The sequence below is a fragment of the Vanacampus margaritifer genome, chromosome 6 (assembly GCF_051991255.1).
Source record: "Vanacampus margaritifer isolate UIUO_Vmar chromosome 6, RoL_Vmar_1.0, whole genome shotgun sequence".
NCBI lineage: Eukaryota > Metazoa > Chordata > Actinopteri > Syngnathiformes > Syngnathidae > Vanacampus > Vanacampus margaritifer.
The window spans coordinates 13,437,923-13,460,831 of record NC_135437.1 but is presented as its reverse complement, the minus strand read 5'-3'; the positions used below and the strand labels follow the sequence as shown (position 1 = coordinate 13,460,831).

Here is a 22,909-nt window from a genome sequence, read left to right as displayed (position 1 = left end):
AGAAGCGTTTCTCGCACATAGATCACACATCTGCCTCAATTTGCTGAGCAAACACTTAAGGCGGAGAACTCCCGTGGGGGGAAGCTTTAGTGCCGCTGGAGATGTGAAAGGCGAGTTCAAAAGCGACGCCGCCTGTTTAAGTCTTACACAGAAACGAGGTCGAGTGTGCGGCATCTGCTGAAACACAAATTGATTCCCAAACAGCTTAGCATGGCACACAAGTGTGCCAAAGCGTGTGTTGCCAGTTACATGGCAAAAGTAAAATTTTCCAAATGGGATTTCTTATTTAAAAAGTGGGTGAGATTTAACATTCTGAAATTTCGTTGTTCTGACATGTCCTCACTAAAACTGAGTTGACTGGTATAATAATAATAAATTAAAGAAAAAAATGAAATATATATATATATATATATGTATATATATATCATTATATCACCAGATTTTCTCGTAAAATTTTGCCCCTCATTTTGTAAAAACTACAAATATTTTCTTGTATTTTTTTTTACCGGTTAATTTCTGACTATAATAGCCTATTATTTAATTTTCATTTTGGTAAAATAATGACTTTTCATCATGTTGCAATTTTATTCTAATAAAATTATAGCTTTAACCGCCCCTTGAGCACCCCACCAAATAAATATATATATATATATATATATATATATATATATATATATATATATATATATACAGTATATATATATATATATATATATATATATATATATATATATACAGTATATATATATATATATACAGTATATATATATATATATATGTATGTAAAGTTACATCCTTTTCTTGTAATAATACAACTTTATTATTTTACAATTACTACAGGTAGTAAAGTATTACTGTGTTATTTCATTATTTTTAATGTTGTGCAATTCTGAATCTGCATTGTATTATTGTTACTACAGATTTTTTTTTATTTGTTTCTAATCTAATGATTTGATTTGGTTTGTACAATTAAAATCAGTTTTATGATTTGAATCAGTTATATTGTATTATAAATTTTTTTCCTACTAGTGTATTCAATATTGTAATAAGTTTTTTAAAAAAAGTAACCTTATTACTTTTTTTTTTTTTTTTTACTTCAGCTTTATTGAAAAACTAACCAAATTGTAAAAGTATTGCTTTGTAAGACAACAGCATTTTCCCATAATATTTTCAAATGACTTGTAAAACGCTGACTTTAATCTCCTAACATTTCAACTTCCTTGTCAAAACACTTTCCCCTTTATAACTGCAACGTTGTAGAACTTGCAGTATTTTGTGTAATATTCAGACTTCACAAACTTTTTTTTCGCATAAAATTATATATTTTTGTCAAAATATTTCAACTTTATTCCCGTAAAAAATTACGAACTTTAATGGCCTTAATAAAAATGACTTTACAGTAGCCAGACTTTCCATTAGTGGGGACCCATTTCATTTCTTTTTAGTTTATTTTTTGACACTGGGAGAAAGAAATAACTGCAATCAACTAAAAGCTTGAAGCAGCACTCAATCTTTCCGAGCTGGAGGAGGCAAGGGGGAGATTTACGGTGTTTACCCTGTAAGTGAAGAACATGGAAGAGGTTCCTTTCTTTCCACCCTTCACTTCCACATCCACTTGGCCCCAAAACTGCTTGTTAGGGGCCACGGGGCCGATCTCGCACACCACACTAGAGGAGGCAACAAAATAAACGACATCATTAACAACATGTATGAAAATGATTCATTCTGGTTAAATGACGGCTTTATTCTCATAACAGGGCGGCAATAGTTCATCGGTAAAGACTTGGAGGCAGTGGGTCAAAAATGGCAAAGTGGTTGTTGTGAGAGATGTTAGAGGAGGTGCCCTTGAGCAAGGCACCATGTCTCCGACCACCTGTTCAAGTACTGCCAGTTCAATTTCCACTTGAGGGATTATCACGAGCAAAAGCAATTCCAATGACTCGTTTCTGGTAAAAATAAATAAAATTAAAAAATTAAAAATTCCTAAAATTCTGACTTTCTTCTTCTAAGACTTTTATCTCACATTTATGACTTTTTTCCCTAATAATAAAACATTGTACATTCTAAAATTAAAAAAAATTCTCATGAAAATGTATACTTTCTCATAAATTTTATATGACATTTTTTTGGTAAAAGGATAAATTTGCCCCATAACAGTTAAACTTTAATCTGATAAAATTATGATTTATTTCTCCCGCAAAAAAATCACAACTTTTTTTGTGTAAAATGAAGACTTTATTCTCATAATCATTCAATTTTAGTCTCATAAAATTAGGATTATTTTTCTCTGCATATTGAAACATTATACTCACAAAATTACTTTTTTTTGTCTTTTATTCTCTTAATACTTTAATCTTTCAAAACTCTGACCTTTTTATTTCTAATATTTATACAATATTCCCATATACCACAATTTATTTAAAATATGACTTCACCCCCTCATGAATAAACTTCCTTCTCAAGAAATGTATGCTTTTTGTTGTAGTTAAGACTTTATTATCCTAATATTTTACTTCAATCTCATGAAATGAACACTCATTAAAAAACATTTCAAATTCTCATACCATTACAACTTCTTTATCATAAAAATATCACGTCATTCTCCTATTTTGGTTTACATCTCATAAAATTCTGACTTTCCAATGATAGTTGTGTTTATTCTGATAAAATGACAACTCTTATCTCATAAATTATGACTTTTATTTTAATTATGTCACCATCCTCCCATTTTTGTAGGCGTTCACCTGCACACAATAAAACGTGTGCAGGTGAACGCCTACAAAAAGTTCCTGATTTAAGAGTGGAAACATTCCCAGCACGCCCGTAAATCCGACCCTGCGTCTCTGTTTGCAGATGGCGGTGCAAAGAATTTGCCCATAAAAGCGTCTGCCGTCCATCCCGGCAGATGTCAACACTTGTAGCCGGCATCTGCGGGGCAATAATGCCACTGTTTTCTTTTCACGGCCCATTTGTGTGACGCTCCAACACCCTTGTGACTCAAATGCATCGACTGTTTCCCGAACCTCTGGGACACGACGCAACGGCACATCTGCAGCACTTAAGACGACGGCAACCCTTGTGAATGTGTGGCCATCAATCACTGGCCGGTATTTTTGCCAGGAGCTGCGTGAATGCATATCGGCCCGTTTGCAGGCGGAACGACGGCTGGGATTCATCAGCGGCCACATTTTAATGATTGATGGGCCCCACATGTTGAGAAGCACATTCTGCTTGGCCATTTGAGTCCCTGGTTTAGCATTAGCCCACATTATTGTTGCACTTCATCGCGGCCATCGTTTTATTCCGCCACATTTACCCGACAATTACAAAGACAGGTCCTCAAACTCCTCATGTCTTGACCCAAAAAAAAACAAAAAACACAGACACACACAAAAAAACAAAACTTCCCATGCACTGCCGTGTCATATTTTCTCAGAAAATTACAACTTTATTCTTTACCGTTTTTGGCAATACAGTGTTCCCTCGCTATAACATGGTTAACTTTTCCCGGTCTCGCTGTTTTGCGGGTTTTTTGTGTGTGCAATTTTGCATGCATTTTGTCTTAATAGTAATGTACCTATTTGATAAAACGTATGAAGGTTTGAACATTGAGAATGTTTAAACAAGAGAGAAATGTGAAAAAATGTACAGTAAATGCCTCGATGAGAAAAGTGTATAAACTGTGTTGTGAAGGGTTTTAGAGCCTTAAAACTTTATAAATTTATAATAAATGTAAAACATAAAGCTAACTACTTTGCGGATTTCATTTATTGCGGGTATTTTTTGGAACCTAACGCCAGCGTAAAACTGTATTTCAAAATTTTAATTTAGAATTACGCTTTGGTTCAGATTTTTTTTTCTTTGTCCGAGTAACATTCTGACTTTAAAGTTTTTTTCTTTAACGGTTTAGACTTAATTCTTGCATAACTTTCCACCAAATGTTACAACCTTTTTTCTCGTAAGATTTCGACTTTTTTCTACCAAAATGTTACATTCTTTTTCTGGTTAACGACTAAACGTGCAACGTGATTTTATTCATTGACTTTTTTTTCATTCATTTTCATTTCCTAATATTTTGACTTTTTCACCCATAAAATTTTGACTTCACGTTCTTATACAAGCTCTTTCTTTTTCTTTTTTTTTTGGGGGGGGGGGGGGGGGTCTTTAATCTCTTAATATCATTTTATTCTCATAAAATGAACTTTTTTTCAATAATGCTTTGTTCTTGTAAAAATTACCGGCACAACGTATCCTGCTAATATTTTGATATAAAATCCCATATGCATTTTGTAGGCGTAATTCAGGAAAGTTTGGATATTGTGTGAGCTGAAGTTACCTGGTAGAGACGGAGTATTTGTCCTGCTGGTGAATGCAGGGCTCGCCGACCACCGTGATGTGTTCAATGTCTTCCTTGCGGATTCCCAGGTTGGACCCGCGAATGGTGATGGCGATGCCGCCTTGCAGTGGGCCGAAGCGAGGAATGATCTGCATGACGAAGACCAATTGCATGGTAAAGAACGTACTAGATACAAATATTGCAACTAAATTCTCATAAAATCAAACAATATTGCATCTTTTTCCAGGAAAAAGTAGAATTTTTTTACCAGCAAATTTCTGACTTTATTCTCCAGATGCTCTGACTTTATTCTAATCAAATTACAGCTTGTAATGTATTCTGATAAATCCTTACATTGATTCTCCTGCTATTTTTTTTTTTAATTAGGGATGTGATACACCACTTTTTCAGACTGATACCAGTACGAGTACTCACTCTGAGTACACACCAATACAGAGTATGATACTGCTAGTACTTGATATATTTCTGACAGATGATAATTCACCGATGTCTCAAACTGCCACAGTACGGCGCCAGCTACTGAAAATGAGAACTTGTACTTTTTATTTGTTTGGCCTTAAGTATCAGTGGCTGGTATCGAGAGCCTTCACAAGTACCCTATACCTTAAAATAATACTGATACCTGGGATCAGTGCTTACCCATATCTAGCCTTAATCTGGCAATTTTTTTTAACTGTATTTTAAATAAAATTTTCCTCATAAAAAAAGCAGTTGCAAAAAATGTAAATTGTAACATTTTTCTTGGAATATTTCAACCTTAAATTTGTAAAATTGTAAATTTATTCTTATAACACTTTTCGGTCCAAAACTGGCATCATTGATGCAGTACTGTAAAATCTTTAAACAACTTTGTATTTGAACACAAACTGCCGAAAAAGTCGCAAACAACACTCTGACTCAAAGGTATCTACAGTATTCTTTATCCTTTGAAAAAAAAAATTATATTATTGCAGTTTATTTCTTATCATTTCTATGTATGAGCGGCAAATGTCATTCTTTACATTGTATTTACATTGTTGTTGTATGTTTTAGAAAGCACAATTAATTGTAAATAACTATTTTTCCTATTAAAAAACATGTTACAAAAAATGTATTAGCGTGTTGGGGAGCTTGAACAGATTAATAGCATTGCCATTAATTTCAATGAAATTTGATTTGATTTTTATCTATTTTTTACTGCACATGTTTACAGCATTTCAATTAATTTCGAAGGTCAAGGCAGCACTGCATTTTGAGCCTCATGTGTAGCAAAATAGTTTTTGTATTGGCTCTCATGAGCTTGTGAAGCAAATATGTTCTGCAGTTGAACATAAAACTTTACAAACATTAAATCAGTGAGAGATGTTTTTCATGTATTAATAATTCATGTTAAAGTCATTTTTAAAAAGAAGAAAGAAAAAAAAAAGAATTGTCTGTTTGGCCTTTGTTGAGCCAGCAGACATTGGAACGTGGAGATCTTTTGACTGCTGAATGAATACAATCATTTGCACCTTAAGGTCTCGCGCAAATACCGACGGACTTCTTTCTCCCTTTTCTCTCTAAACGTCAAAAAGGCTGAGGCGAGAAAACATTGATCCAGTGCGCTTGCGAGGTCTTCAAGGAGAAACAAACTTCTGCTTTCATACAAGGACAAGATTTATTTAACTGCTGCTTATTGATTATCCCCTCCGCACAGCCTTCTTACAAACTAACATTTGTTTGCATAATATAACGGTTTCAGCCCGTAAAATGAATACTTGAAAAATGCCAACCAACAACTCACGTCAGTGATCTGGGGGGCGGGACACTCGGCGTCGTGGTGGTCCTTGGCGTGGTGCTGGTCGGGCGCGCACAGCTGCTCGTACACGCACGCTCTGTGCTTGTTGCACCACACGCAACTGTATTTGAGGTCGGCGTTCTTGCACAGACTGCAGTCCTCTCGTCCCACTGAGCAGTTGTACAGGGTGACTGCAACAGAAAACAAATACATCAATAATGAACCTCTGTACAGTATCTTTCGGAAAACTGGCATCAGTATTATTATTCGTTATTTCGGCACATTCACAGTGAACGTGAATTCAAATGCGTGAACATACCGTTTAGTGTGCTGTCCATCTTCTTGCCTAGCTTTTTGTCCTTCACGTAAAGAACAACGTTGGTCTCCGGCGACTCATCATAGGAAAACTAAAGGGAGATTGTGAGAATAAACATGAATTATTAATGCGGTATCCACTGATTATTGACACTTAAGCCCTTGAGCTTCAACTGCATGGTAGTCCACTGCTGCTCCCATGGAGGGAGTGAAAGCAAAACCAAAAAAAAACAATCATACTGAGTCTGACATATTTTGCTGCTGAAGATATGACATTGGAAGGGAATGCAGCTGGGGGGTAAAAAAAAAGCTGTTTGAGCTTCAAGGTTCAGTAATAACTCATTGTCAACATGTGTGACATTAGCTTGTTGACAATGTTGGCTTGACCTCATCCAAAATCACCGTAAATCAATTACAAAAGCATAGAAACTTACAAATGGTCTAAAGATGCCACATGAGAGGTGTGTTCTTCATTAAGTACGATAAATAATTGCAGACGGCAACGTACTGAGGAGCTTTGCCTCATTTTTATCAACGAGGCAAAGAGTCAGCCCAGGCCACATAAACCCATGAACATTTCATATTTGTATTATTTATTAATGTTGTGTATATTGTAAATAATCACTTTTTTCCTACTATACAAACATATATTTAGTATAATTTATAATTTTTCTCCTCTAATAATTATACTGTACATTGCATAACACACTATTGAGCATATTTCACCTTTACTGCACTCAATCATATTTATAGCCTGTTCATACCCATAGAAACAAAAATTCATGTTGACATGATTTTACATCATCTCATGCTTTACATGCTGTACACACTCTATATGCTAATTAATGACTGTTTATGCACTTCTGGTTAGAAGCAATCTGCATTTCATTGCCTAATCTAATCTAATATTTACATGCAATTTGGGCGTCAGCGCATGTGGGTTTTTTCACAAAGCCGTATCGGATATGTGTCACTTGAAATGAAGCACAGAGGACAAGAGTGGGCTATATCCATTCATGTTTTGTGCAGGGGCGAGATTGGAGGTTTAATGGCTGGCAGTAAACGTTCAGTGCAATAGAGGTCTAAGTACAAACATCCAACAAATCTAGCAATATTTCATGAAAAATGATATATAACTTTAGGGATGGATAGGCGAGTACAGATACCAGGTATCAGTATTACTAGCCTTATTTCAATGAATCGGTTACTCATGAAGGATGCAGACTCTTTAAGTGAAAAAAACATCAACAAATTGACATCAAGTAAGTCTTCCCTTGCTAGTAGTTGGTGCTACAGAAAGGTCTTTCTTCATAATTGTTTGTCATTGTTTTAATTGAAATTTTTATGTAGTATCATAACGTACTGCCCCATACATATCAAAATTGTAACTAAACTTTGATTTAGAGCAATATTCAACGAAAGGATGTGCCTTAGATTTCACTTACCTTAAAAGTTTATTAACTCATTCACTCCCAACCATTTTCACTGAAGCAATCCCCTTCGCTCCGGCTGCTTTACTGGATTTTGACTGATTTGGCAAGGCCCACAGAATATTGTGTTCTATTGCTACAAAAAGATTAGAGCCTCTTCTTTCATCATGGAAAAAAAAGTATATTTCTATCTGTTCCCATTGAGAATATAGCTAAGTTTCATCATTATTCACAAATCTGTTTAAAACTGTGGGTAAATAAGCTTTTTTGCAACATGGCCCTGGTTGATGTCTTATACGCTGCTGCTACCTGCTGGACGTTTTTGCTATTACTACCATTGCTTCACCCATTCTCTGCAGTCCAGAGGCTGCATCAAAGCTTTCTGCATGCTCTAGCATAACCCCCCCCCCCCCGTATAAATACGTCTTTGGGACACTTAAAACATTTCAAATATAACGTATTTATACGTTTTTGGGAGCAAGTGAGTTAATAAGTGTATTCCTTTTAAAGCGTGTGGGAGGTTTCAAACTAAACAAAAATGATTTGATATTGTCTCTCTTTCACCTAATATTATTTATTTTTTATTAGTTATTTAAATTGAATCAGACACTTGACCCTGCAGCGTACCTTCAACCAAACTAATATTTCATAATGCCGACGACATTGCATTGAATTGTATTGGAGGCAGACAAAACTCACGTTGAATCCACTGAAGGTGTAGAAAGGTCCGTCTTCAAAGTTGACTTCTTCCTCCACGTTCTTCATGAGCTCCGTGCCGATGGTGAAAACGCGACCCTGAGTGACACGCGGAGGGATTGATGACGACGCCGGCTCGTTTTGAAAGGAGCTCCGTGTGGAAAAGGGGTGAAACGCGGCATACCTGGTAAAGGTCCAGATTGATGCCCTCGAAGCTGATTGACTTCTTGTAGCCCACCGGGATCAGCATGGGGTCGGGATTCTCAAACTGAGGACACCGCGCTCCCTGGCGAGTCACCACAATGCATACGTTAAGGCCAACGTCATTACAGTAGAGCCTTTGATAACAGAAATTCATTGTTCTGCTTGTCGGATACATCTCTGGCAAAGATAGGTGGACAAAGATACATTACAGAAAACCTCTTTCCATGGCAGGGGTTACATTCCAGACCATCATCAAGGTCTTTTAAAACACTTGAAAATAATACAAACACATTCAAAAACCGGCAGGGATTGAACCCACAACCTCCCAGTCTCAGGGCGGACACTCTAACACTAGGTCACTGATCCGATGTAGACAACATGATAGCAACAACACAAACCAATTGCATGAAACACACAAAACTATTAATTCTACTACAGGGAAAAAACAGAACAACTACAAATATTTGAAAAATGTGTGTTACGCTAAGTGCCAAAGAGGGGGTTCGGCACAGGGCGCCATTCGAGCTAGAACCGCTACTGCACAGCACACAAATGTGCTGTGTTTGGAAATCCGTGCCCCAGATGAAGTTTTATGGATGACGACATCACCCCAGCATGAATTCTACAGCACTTTCAGGTGTTTTATTTAGCATGTCACTATTCACATAAAGTACAGGCCAAACGTTTGGATACGCACACATCTCATTCAATGTGTTTGCTTTATTCTAATGACTATTTACATTGTAGATTCTCACTGAAGGCATCAAAACTAAGAATGATCACATGTGGAGTTATGGACTTAACAAAAAAGGTGAAATAACAGAAAACATGCTTCATATTGTAGATCCTTGAAAATAGCCACCCTTTGCTCTGATGACTGCTTTGCACACTCTTGGCATTCTCACCTCTGGGAGTTCCTTCAATACTGTTGGAAAAACATTTCAGTTGACTACTCTTGAAGCTCATCGAGGCGATGCCAAGAGTGTGCAAAAAAATCATCAGAGCAAAGAGTGACTATTTTGAAGAAACTAGAATATGAAACATGTTCAATTATTTCACCTTTTTTGTTTTTTAAGTACAGTAACTCCTTGTGTGTTCATTCAGAGTTTTGATGCCTTCAGCAAGAATCTACAATGTAAATAGTCATGAAAATAATGAGAAGGTGTGTCTAAACAATTGACCTGTAATGTAGCTGTCACAGAAAGAAACTTCGTGACAAGCCAAAAGTATCTTGTAATGCTTGGCCTTGGCGGAGGTCCGCGCTCTACTGTGCACCATCCTCGTTTGCAATGCAAATGCGGCGAGCACTGCACTGTAACGGAGAATCTCAACTGCAGCGACAGATAGGAAGCCTATCAGGCGAACATCTGCTGACTTGTAAATTGACACAGCCTCCAATAAATGTCCCGTAAGATGACGACTGCTGATAGCGGGATTACTTTGGCTTTTTTTTAATGACTTTCTCAGTCGCCATTTAGACAAACGGAAACTTTTTGTGAGGCGAGGAGACGAACCTGTCGGTGTTTGATGATGGTAGGGGCCGGGATGCTGTCCAGGTCGCTGCAGGTGTGATCGTGCGTGTTCCACTGGCAGCCCCACGGACTTGCCACGCATGACATGCACCTGCAAACATTGAATTGAAATACTTAATGTTTTGACCTCTGAGAATACCATTAGTAGACTAAAACTGCCAAAATTAAAAATATATAAATGAATGAATGAATGAATGTGAAAATAAAAATTAATTAAAAAATTAAATATATATATAAAAATGGAAATAAAAACAACAGAAGACAAAACAAAACTATATATATATATATATATATCCATAAAGAAATAATTAAAAGTAAAAAAATAATAAAAAATAAAAAACAAAATTCAAAAAATATAAATAAATATAAAAATGTGGAAATAAATAAAAAATAAATATATAAATAGAATTAAATATTAATCAATAAATAAAAACGCTCTGCTCTCACATTTATTTATTGTCAGGATGAAATGTATTTCAAACAAGAGGGCGGTCCTAATTGTGTTGTGACTTGCGTTGCTCGACAGCAATGTATTTTAATGTATTTTTGAATTATATTTTTTTATCAGTTTTTATTTTCACTTTTAATCATTTATTTATTTATTCATTTATTTATTTTTAATTTTGGCAATTTTGCCACTCCATACAGTATATCACTGATATATTTATCTTATTAATATGATGACTGTGATCATTTTCACACAATTCACACTCACATTCACACCTAATGGACATTTCAGAGTTCAAATGTGTTTTTTAGAATGTGTAATGAAGTCAGAGAGAACATGCAAAGTTCACACACAACAAGCGCAGAACTGGGACTCGAACCCAGAAATTTACAATGCGAGGCAGACCGGGCGACCGTGTGGAACTTATCTTATTCGGTTAAATGTAATCTCAGATGATAAAAAGTACACGTTTAAACATGCAAACTCATCAAAGGGCATCAGGCATGAAAATCCATGTCGCTGACAGCAAAATGGATCTGGCCCATGTCACATAAGCAAAGCTCGTTCATCACGAGCGCCGCAGCATGAAAAGGGGGAAAATTGAAAGCAAAAAAGAAAACATGGTGAGATCGACTTTCCTGCTTTGATTAATGAAAAGGAAACGGGCAATTTCTATCGCTGGGTAATAATAATAAAAAAAAGTGGGGGGAAATGCAGTATCCATTACCATTTCCATTCATCTGCTTGAGTGTGCACCTACATGCACACACGCGCACACACACACAGACACACGCGCACACACACAAGTCAGCAGGATAACTGAGTGACAAGTGGCACTCACGGCGTGTTCTCCGACTTCATGACAGTGGCCGCGCAGTTGTAGAACTGGTAGTCGCGTGTTGCCAATTCCACCGTCTCGTTGAACAAGATCTTCACCGGCACGGCCACAAAATCTGTAGGGACATACAGGGATGCTTACCATTGACCCTTGAACCTTGATGAGTTGTAGAGGCAGCAGTAGTTGCAGTAGCAGTAGTAGCTGTTTATTTAGTAGAATACTAATAGTAGAAGTAGTACATGTTTAGTAGTACTAGGAAAAGTATTTGCTCTAAATAATACAAATTATTTTAATTGTGATCCACTGAGTGTAATTGCAGCACTTCTCTCAGTGAAAAAGCACAAGCGCATATTTTCCTCTGCTTTACATTTAATAAAGGTGGGCTCATTTATATTGCAAGACAGTCATTTATTTATGAATGCAACTCCCCCTTGGGCAATTAAATAAAAATGGTGCACGAGCCGTACCGTACCTTGGTAGCCGCTGGTGTGCGGGATAAGCGACGGGTGGGGCAGGTCGCACGAGACCTGACCCGAGTCGGACATGACGCCGTCGCTCTGGAACGACTTGAAGGAGCACAGCAGGCGGTCTGACGGGCTGATGGTGGGCAGGGAAGGAATATTGATCTTCACCTAGGAAGCAATGGAATGTCAACAAGTCAGTCATTTGCGGTATTTTATATCATTATCTTTGTTTGAAGAAATTATTTGGAATGTCAGTGGACAGAAATAATTAGGAATGTAGAGATTTTGATGCCATTATCGCTACTGGTATCGCTATCTTCAACGTCAGACAGAAGATACAACATATGGAGGAAGCACTTATAATCTGTCATGATGCATCCTTGAGGGGAAGTAGGCGACTTTCTTCTCAAAGTATGTCAAGAGAGCCATGATGGTCAATGCAAGATATCAGAGTGCCTGAGGAAATTACACAGTTCCAATCTTATCGACCCATAGAGAATGTTTTTTTTTTTAAGCCCAATTGATACAGCATTGCGACTGAGAACAAATTTTCTAACTTTCATCAATCCTGCAAAGATATCATGCTCTCTTTTAATTCACCTGGTATAGACTTTTTTCCACTCGATAGGTTTCTCCATATCTGACACTTTGGCTACATTTGAGGATATTTACACTTCTCACTTTGCCTTCAACTTGATCTAAACTAATTTAGACGTAAAGCAAATAATTGTTTTGTTAAAAATAACATTTACAATCCAGTAGGATTCTGAGGTCTGCAGACTCAGGTCAATAAGTAGAACCCAGAATTCAAAGCAAACGCGGTGAAGCAGCATTTAGCTGTTATGCTGCACGCAAATGGCACAAGGTGCCAACAGAAGTGAAGTCAACACAAAGTGTAAATGCTTTTAAATCCAGGATGCGATGCTCTTTTCCCATACCTTTAAAAGTATTTTTAAAATCATGTTATCCAAAGTCTTGTCCTTGTGATTTTAGAAAGCTACTTTATATTTATTTACTTTGCCTTTAAATGTCTTTAACACTTTTGTTTGTAAGTGCTTTTAAATGTTGAACTTTTAACTAATTTGCTCCCAAAAATGTATAAATATGTTCTATTTTAAATATTACCATGGTCCCCAAAAAACGTATTTATATGTTTTTTAATTTTTATTTTTTTTATGCTAGAGTATACAAAAGGCTTTTGTTGCAGCCTCTGAACTGAAGAGAACGCTTAAAGTAATGATAATTATTATAAAAACGGCCAGCAGGTGGCAGCAGAGTATAAGAGATCAACCAGGCCATGTTGCAAAAAGCTCTATTCCCCACTGTTATCAACATATTTATGAAACTTAGCTATACTTTAATGATAATTGCTACAAAACGAAAACAGATAGAAATGTATTTTTTTTTCCTGATGAAAGAAGAGACTTTCTTTTGGTAGGTTCCATGTTTTTATTGCAATAGAACACAATATTCTGTGAGCCTTGCAAAATCAGTCAAAATCCAGTAAAACAGCCTGGAGCGAAGGGGGTTGCTTCAGTGAAAATGGCTGGGAGTGAATGAGTTAATTATGTGAGGCACAGTTAAGTTACCTTGTGTAAAATGATTTTTGGGCAATAGTAGAAATTCACTTTTTAGCCAGGATCCTCTGACACCTGAGCGAGGTGTCTCTAGGATGTCTTTTGTGACGACGGGTTGTCAACACTTGGAATTTCACTCTTCTGTTATTCTAACCACCAATCACGGTCAAGAACGAGGCACTTACAGCATCCAAGCCCCGATCACAGTGCGAGTTATTTTTCCCCCTCTATCTCCTCCTCTCACGCCCTCACACCGCATCAGCTGAATCACACCTGAGAACGAGGCGTGAAAGCGGCTGAGACCCGGTCAATTAAAGCGCTAACTCTTTTTTTCTAAGAGGAATCGATAAGCGGAATTGTCAGGCAAGCTAACAAACGATTCCTAAGAATCAAATTACTGGCAACCCGGTTCTAGAGAAGAGCCGTTTTTCAATTCCCATCCCTACTTGCTCGTATGCGGTTTGACAGTGGAACAGCAGAATGGAGAAAGAGAAAAATAGCAAAAGCAAAGGACAAAAACAATAGCTAGTTATACTGTAGGGGCTTTTGAGGGGGACAAAACAGAAAAAGAGTAACAACAAAGATATGGCAGAAGCAATAACATTTGCTCGTAAGTACTTTGAGAGGGAACCAAAAGACAGATGCAGCAATAGCAACTGTTAGCATGAAGTTTGAGGTTGGAAAGATATACAGACGCTCGACAACAAATAGCAACAAGAAAAGGGCTAACACATTGAGGCTCTAGCAAAATTGTCTAAAAAAGTTACTTGACCGGTGATTTAGCAACAAAAGTTAAACAATGGGAAATGGAAAGCTCTCTTCTTCATGTTATGCAATATCGAAGGCGTTTAATTTATACATTCCAAAAAATAAACATCAAACCGGTAGCATTTCGTTGTCCATCATGAACATTCAGGACATGTATCAAACTATTTCGCACATTTTTAAAATTCCCACATAAAAAAAAAAGAATGGCAAATAAAATGTAGGGTTTACAGTCTTGAAGCTGCTAGCAAGATTTGAATGAAGCCTCACTTTACTCCTCCCTCCCATTTTTGCCCAAAGAAACGTCATCAGATCACATTGCTAGCATGACTAGTTGTTCATGATGGTATTGCCGGTCACCGGTTAGACGGTATTGGTATTTTTTCCTGTATTTTTTGGAACGTACATTCAATTAACACCTTCTGCATTGCATGACATAAAGAAGACAGTTTTCCAATTCCTATCGTTTAACTTTTGTTGCTAACCGGAGTTAAATCATCGGCCAAGTAACTAATGTTATGAATCTGTTGGAAAATGTGCAACCGGGACGTCCATATTTAAAATACTTTTTAATTTAGAAATTCTATTGTAAAAATATTGTTGACTGCTACTTGGAACTGTTAACTCTTCACTAAATGCTTCCACCACCCAACATCCCTGTGGGTGTGCTGTTCTTCTGGAACCGTGTTCAAAAAGGTGCTCTGTTTTCCAACATGCATACAAAAGGCAGAAGTAGAAAGAGGGGGGAAAAAAAAGAAGAGAGAAATAGAGTCTCTCCATCTTCAACGGGTCAGTTATAATAAGCCAGTTTGGGGGGTTTTGCGGACGGATCGATACGGAGCAGGAATAAACCTGATCCCCGGCCGGCCGGCTTTTGGATTCACAGTAGCGACCGTTCATCACGCCGACTGTGTGAAAAACAAACAGATGGAACAAAGACAGAAAAAGGAGAGCGAGCTACCTTCTGGCTCTTTTTACAGGAGAGGTTGGGAGGGTAGAAGGAGACGATCTTGACACATTGCTGCCTGGGGCTCCACAGCCAGCCATTCTTCTCCTCTGCCCGTCGGCACTCAGACCTCCTGGTGCACCTGCACACGCAGCGTGAACAATTCCACACGCACACACAGACACCAACGCGTCAGTTCCACAGCTCAAACCCCAAAATACACAAAAGACAAAAAAAAACATTTTGAAGGCTTCAGAAATGCTGATAGATTTTCCACAATGTGCCGTTAGAAATAACAACCGGATACAGTACACCTGTCAGTGCAGATACAATATTTTAATACACATCTATCTATCTATCATCTATCCAGCCATCCTTTTAAATTTAGCCAACTAGCTACCTACTACACTTACCTGTGTCTTTCTATGTGCCTGTCCATCCGTCCGTCTGTCTGTCCATCCATCCATCCATCTATCCAGTCTTTTAAATTTAGCCAACTAGCTACCTACTACACTTACCTGTGTCTTTCTATGTGTCTGTCCATCCGTCCGTCTGTCCATCCATCCATCCATCCATACCTACTACACTTAACTGTGTCTGTCTGTGTCCGTCGGTCCATCAGTCTGGCTTGTCTTATAAATTTAACCAGCTACCTAGCTACTACACTTAACTTCATCTGTTTCCGTCTCTCTGTCCGTCCATCCATCCATCAATTCATCAATCCATCTGTCTTGTCTTATGAATTCAGCCAGCTAGCAAGCTACTACACTTAACCGTGACTGTCTGTCCGTCCATCCATCCATCCGTTTGTCTGTCCATCCATCCATCCATCTATCCATCCATCCATCCAGTCTTTTAAAATTAGCCAACTAGCTACCTACTACACTTACCTGTGTCTTTCTATGTGTCTGTCCATCCGTCCGTCCGTCCATCCATCCATCCATACCTACTACACTTAACTGTGTCTGTCTGTGTCCGTCGGTCCATCCGTCTGGCTTGTCTTATAAATTTAACCAGCTACCTAGCTACTACACTTAACTTTGTCTTTGTTTCCGTCTCTCTGTCCGTCCATCAATCCATCCGTCTTGTCTTATGAATTCAGCCAGCTAGCAAGCTACTACACTTAATCGTGTCTGTCCATCTGTCCATCCATCCGTCCGTCCGTCCATCCATCCATCCAGCCATCCATCTAGCCATCAGTCCATTCATCCATCTGTCCCTCCATCCATCCATCCATCCAACTGGTTCTGAAAATAGCTCTGATCGTAGCAATATAATATGCAGTCTTACAAAATGAAGCTTCAGGTTGATGTGACAGCTATTGATCTCCCCAATCAATCCAGGCAAATATGTGGCAAACATCAGCATTGTACGCATGAATAGAAGCCGGCGAGAGTGCATTTCGCCGCACACGGCTGACAAACTGCTTTAATTTCTGCTGGCTGCACTGAGCAAGAGACGGGATATTAACAATGTGGGTTAGTAAAAACGTCCGCCGTAAAACACTGTGGGAAACACTCCCATGTGTTGGAGAGTTGGAACTTTGCCTCTGTGTGTGTTCGTGTGCGTGAATGTGTGTGTGATTGTTTCTCACCTGCCCTCCAGCACACACCAGCCACAGTAAGGGTCCCTCATATTGACGCAGGAATGGCAGTCTTTCTTCTGCAGACACGTCTCCACGGGCACCTTGGTGATCTGCGGCATGAGCACACGTCACATGATCAGTCAGCAGTCACCCGAGGGAAGACGACTGGCACGGCAGGCGAGGCTTCCGAGGCACGGGATGCCACAAAGAAGCCTCCTTGAATAATCGAGCAGTTAGTTTTGTCCCACCCTCGGGGAGTCAAAATCTATTTGTTCCATTTAAAATCCTGTGGTATCTCCACTGCTGTTCACATCGATGGAAATCACGCACTAATGTGATGTAAAACGTCTCCAGAGGATAGACAGTAAAGTACAGCCTTAACTTATGAGCCACTAAAATGAATGAAAACTCTATTAAATCGCTCCAGTCCCTAAAGAACATGTCTTTTAATAAGAAAAACAACACTCTACAGTACTTTAGAAAACCATACAGTATAACTGTACTTAAAGACAATGTAAAGAATTAAACAGTTAGCGCTTTATGATTTCATGCTTTAATTGAATGAGCCCAGTTCTGGTGTGCTCACATTGGCAACAAGGGGTCTAAATCATAACAGTGATATAATACATGTACATTTGATAATAAACATCATCATCATAATAATCAAGCAACTGAAGAGCCACAGCGACCGTGTCTTCCTTCAACTACACACATTGGTGGAGGTGGAATGCATCAGGGATCGACTCCAAGTCCCTTTTTACAATAGTGACGCATAGGATGACAGATGAGGTTAGACTGGAATCCCTCACAGACCATGTTGATTGATGCATGATGTTTTTATTGGACAGTAAAAATGAATTTGAAACGTGAGTTGTTGTTTTTTTAATCAAAAAAATATTTATAAATCTTTTTCATAAACAGCAAAAACGCAAGTGATTTTTGAAATCGAAACTGATTGTAGAAATGACACAGATGTCCTGTCTCTTGGTCCACTTAAGACACAAAATATGACTCTTCTGCCATATAACGGCAGTGGCAGATGTATTTTTCATGCACGCTTTAGTTTTATGGCGCAGCAAAAGCAAAGAAGTGATTTTTTTCTGGGGAGGGGATTTTATAACCGTGCAGAGGTAAGGTGTCAGCGGCGTTAAAACCCCACCGCTGCCATGAATATGACGGGGATTTAGAAACAATTTATGAGCAGTCGATTATCAGACAGGCACAGCAAAAAGCTCTTTCCTTCTTGGCGCACACAATCCCCCCCAGCCCCCCCAGGGATGCTTGGAAAATTAATTTGTGTGTCCATTATGTTGTTGTTTTTTTTAAACACCGCAGGTAATGCAAAGGTAGGCCTTGAGTGCCATGAAATAAACGTCAGAGGAGGTGCATTGAATATATTCCGTATGTTTTTTTCTTTTTATGCAGCACGAATGATTTTGTCTTTCCATTTTACTGGCAGAACGATAGAAGAGCACCACGTGTACCTCCTTGAAGAGACATTATACGTGCTAACATTTGGGCTGCTAACTCTTTGTTTTGAAATGATTGTCTCATTGTAACCCCAATTGTCTTCAGCCGTGGTCGCGCATAGCATATGATAAATAGACTCGCCTGTTCGGCACGACTCCAAGCCGCACATCTTTATAAAGTTGCAAAAACGGACAAACATCATCTCACCTTCTGCAGACCTACAAATTACCAACGACCATTTCCATCTATTCTGGAATGTATACACTAACGATCAGTAAATATTAATGCGGTAGTGAGGCAAACTTTAATATATAAACGAATGAATGAATGAATGACATTATTATTATTGTGTCATGCATACAAGAGTATGGCAAGCCCGCATGGGCTTATAAGACACCAAACAATCAAATGATCCAACACCAGGACCAAAGCGCTACAGAAGCGTGGAACTGCTAATGTGGAGTAAAAAGTCTTGTTCGAATATATTGGTAAAAGGTAAGCTAAATGCTAAAAACATGACATTTTTAGCATAATCGTTACTATGCCACATCACAGATGAATAGAACAAAGCTCACCAATGATGAAAATTAAGTAAGTAAACGTTTGGTTCAAAATGTCTTGGACCTTAAACCGTATTTTCTACATACAACGTTTACTTACTGTCCACCTGTGAAGCGGCTGTAGCGCAGAATTGCACATAAGCAAGTCAATACTTGTGGCATTATGGGGGGAAAAATGTGAGTTTTTTTAGCAGTTAACCTACGTTTTACCAATACGTTTGATCAATCACTTTGTAGTATGTTTGAACAACTTTATCAATACGTACAAACGACTTTATAACGTTAAAACCACTTTGCTGTACATTTGAACGACGTAGCCAAGTCAAAACTGTTACTCCACATTGGTAGGTCCGCGCTTTAGTAAAGTACAGCAACAAAAATCATAGTAAAATAGTCTATCTTGTCGTCTTTTGCAAGCTTTACCAAAATAAAAAAAATATTAATTAATATACACTAACATCTAATTTTTTTTTTTTTTTACCTTTTCCTCTGCTGGCCAATAGAACATTTCAGGGTTATGTTGTATAAATCATTAAACAAAATACACTCTCTCAGACCACAAGTGTACAATACAAAAGAAAATGAAAGTTAGACATTTAGCGCAATCTATTATCTTCAGGAATATTAATAATTAAACCACTTTTAATGGCCAGAGGGAGAATACCAACACCAAACAAGCATCTTTGATTTCTAGATAACGGAGATAAAATATATTGCTCAAGGGTAAAACTTCCCTTGATCTGCATTTTCAATTTAGGGGTTTAACAATCTTGGGGAGAAGCTTGTTTTTAATTGAATTAGTTTCACAACGCAAAATATTCCTGTAAATATATTGAATATCAACTTCTTCAAAAATGAAGAAAAGCTTTTTTGCTCCACTTAAATACTTTCCTATTGATTCTACCCTCGGCTATTTTAAACAATTGATTCCAAAGACATAGCATTTCACATTTCTGTTATAGCTGACATGGTTCTCAAACTTAAAGGTCCAACGATCCCTTAATAATCTTTAAGCCAATTCAACATAACTAGCATCATGTTGAACCTCTGTTTTGTGCTGCTCTGTGATTGGGTTAGCAAAAGCTCACTTGTATTCATTTTTAGTTCAAGCCATCCAGTTTAAAGTTTCGAGTTGAGTGCGTGAGAAGCAGTTGAGGCACCTTTTTGTCTGTGGTGATGTACATGTGGCTTTGGTCCATGTCAAAGAAAAGGTTCTTGTTCACCTTCTCCCCCAAGGTATTGCCGGGGGCCTTGCCGTACACGTACGACGTTGATGTCAGGTGAACCTACGGGGAAGAAAAAAAAACAAGATGTCTAATTGTCTTAATAAGGTGAAGTGATATAAAAGCGTGTGACAAGTCCACCTTGAAGACATCTCCCTGGTTGTTGCCCAAGAAGGCGACGGTGTGATCGTTCTCCACGGCGATGGCCACCGCGGTGAGAAGGCCCGGCTTGGTCAACACCGCGTTGGATTTCAAGGCGAATCGGGGCTTGCTGGCCAGAGGCGTCGGCAGGAAATCCCCGCCGCACTTGTACTGTTCTAATGTGTCCTTCTGTACAGGAAAAGAACACAAAGACTTTCATAATGGAAGGCGCAAAACAAAGCCACTTTTTAAAGCTTCATGTTTCAGATACAATATCTTTTTCTTTATACCATGAGGGCAAATTTAGGTATTGCAGGTGCATTTTCATAATGAATAATTGTTACCATTATTATTATGAAAACAAAATGAATAATATTATGTTATCATGCTATAAAAAATGAAAAATACTCCAATAAAACAAATAGAAAAGAAAATTTGACATAATAAAAAGTTATATTTTTTCAATGAAATGAGCATAGTCAACTTTTTAGTTTGTGTGTGTGTGTGTGTGGGAGGGGGGGGGTATCACAGTAAAATAAGCTAATTATTACAATAAGACATGTAATTCAGATATATTTTAGTTCATGTTAAGAATAGTTTTTATTTCAACTGTAATTCTAAATTAAAATGTGTTCAAAAATAATGTCAACATTTCTAGATTAATTAAAACATTTATATCATGTTCATTTTTGTATTTAAAAAAATCTATGTATGTGTTAAATTAATAAATATACAAACACACAATATTTTATGTTTCAAATAATTTTCAAAATGTAAAATGTGAACTAGGGTAGTACAAAAATTTGTATGTGATAGTCTTTGACATATTAAACATATTTAATATAAAATAATAAATTATTTAATATTAATTTAAATAAAATAAAATAATATTATTTAATAATATTTTATTGATTTTTTAAAATATATATAATATTTGAATTCATCAGTCATTGTTTTACATTTTCATCTTTAAAATATACTCCATCCATCCAATATCCAATTTTTTTTTCATGTATTTAAATATTTAAAAAAAAAAAAGATAATCATCTGCAGAACTAAGAAAAAACGAGACATAACTTATTGGACCAAAAGGAATTCATCTAACAAACAACCCCAAAAAAACTATGGGCCCTCACCGCAATTTTGGAGGTGCAGAATTCCGCTGTCTTTGACGAGTACGGGATGTCAACGGCGGGGAAGCCCGAAATCTTCCCCGAGTCGCTGTAGCAGGCAGTGATGATGTCGACCAGACGCTCGTTGATGGCGTTGAGCGTGTACATGCACAGGGCCGAGTCGCTGTGGTCGTCTTCCGAGCTGGCCACCATGAAGAGAACTTTATTCCAAGGCTGGACCTTCCCGTACGTGCCCCATTCCGTCATGACTCGACTCAGCTCCTTCCCCGGGGAGGCCACGTAGGCTGCCTGCACTTTGCTGTACCGATTATCCTGACCGCACTTGAGCTGCAGCTCCGTGTGGGAATACAAATGGTGGTCGTTCTCACACAGGCGCGATACAAAGGTCACGTTTTTGTTATCGGTACCGTCCAGGGTCCTGGAGAAGACGAAGTAAACGAAGCCGTCGGCGGCGAAGGCGTGCCTGAAGTCGTGCAGGTACCTGGGTCCGAATGGCATTGTCTGTATGGTGGAGGCCTCGATGATGCTCTCGAACACCACCCACTCGCGGAAATCCCGCAGGATGCGCGTGGTGATGATCTTGGTGCTGTCCAGGCTGCCGTAGCCTTTGCCCACCAGGAACACTTCAAACTTGTGCTGATCTTTGACGAAGGTGGACATGACGCCCACCACGTTGACGTTATCCTCGATGCTGGCCACGTAAGTCCTTTCGCCCTTGCTGTCGCTGTAGTACAGCTCCTGCTCCACGTTGGACAGGTTGAGCAGCGAGCAGATGCCCCGGTAGCGGCTGCCGCACACGATGAGCGAGCCGTTGGACGGGTGCACCAGCAGCAGCTTGTTGATGTTGTCCATCAGTTTGGTGTCCTGGCAGGCCGAGGCGGGCGGCGTGCACGTCCTGGCGTCCTTACGGGGGCCCGTCTCCGCCCGGGCCTCCGGCCGCAGCGACGACCCCAGCTGGTAGACGGCGTTGACGGCCCCCGCGTACACGCGGCCCGTGCGCGGGTCCTGCACCACGTTGTTGATGGGAGTGTCCGAGGTGAACTCGTAGAAAACCTCCTGGGAGGTGGACGTCGACTGGCAAGCGAGGAGGAGGAGGAGGGAGACCCAGCTAGCCATCTCTGCGGATAACAGAAGACATAAAAAATAAATAAAACATTGACAAGTGACCAACTGGCACTGTACCCTATTGTTTATTTTTTAATTGTTTGCTTTTAGTTAGGAAATGCTTTTGATTGCTCAACCCATTGATAATACAAGCAGGAACAAGTTAAAGTAAAAAAAATTAAAAAACATTTTAATTAATTTCCTACACAATGCCATTTAGAATCTGGTTCAGGACTACGTGGAGAAAACATGCTAACTGTACACAGCCAGCCAGAAAAGTTTCTAAAAATATATTTTTCAAATATTTTTTTGTAAAATATTTAATATATTTTTTTGTGTTTAAAAAGTCACAATACTTACAATAT

The 22,909-nt window shown here is 38.4% G+C and overlaps 1 protein-coding gene across 2 annotated transcripts in view; it reads right to left on the bottom strand.

Annotated features, from left to right (window-relative positions):
- Nucleotides 1-22,909, bottom strand: part of plxnb2b (plexin b2b) — a 194,108-nt gene that overhangs the window by 39,947 nt on the left and 131,252 nt on the right. For both annotated transcript variants that reach the window (XM_077567540.1, XM_077567541.1), the window contains 14 exons: nucleotides 21,444-22,558; nucleotides 20,308-20,496; nucleotides 20,104-20,229; nucleotides 16,923-17,023; nucleotides 15,344-15,470; nucleotides 12,049-12,208; nucleotides 11,580-11,691; nucleotides 10,273-10,381; nucleotides 8,739-8,840; nucleotides 8,558-8,653; nucleotides 6,433-6,520; nucleotides 6,120-6,304; nucleotides 4,337-4,485; nucleotides 1,556-1,667 (listed from right to left, as the gene is read on the bottom strand). In XM_077567540.1, the coding sequence (XP_077423666.1) occupies nucleotides 1,556-1,667; nucleotides 4,337-4,485; nucleotides 6,120-6,304; nucleotides 6,433-6,520; nucleotides 8,558-8,653; nucleotides 8,739-8,840; nucleotides 10,273-10,381; nucleotides 11,580-11,691; nucleotides 12,049-12,208; nucleotides 15,344-15,470; nucleotides 16,923-17,023; nucleotides 20,104-20,229; nucleotides 20,308-20,496; nucleotides 21,444-22,556 (2,769 nt within the window). In that variant the 5' untranslated portion in view covers nucleotides 22,557-22,558. The remainder of the gene's footprint in view (nucleotides 1-1,555; nucleotides 1,668-4,336; nucleotides 4,486-6,119; nucleotides 6,305-6,432; nucleotides 6,521-8,557; nucleotides 8,654-8,738; nucleotides 8,841-10,272; nucleotides 10,382-11,579; nucleotides 11,692-12,048; nucleotides 12,209-15,343; nucleotides 15,471-16,922; nucleotides 17,024-20,103; nucleotides 20,230-20,307; nucleotides 20,497-21,443; nucleotides 22,559-22,909) is intronic.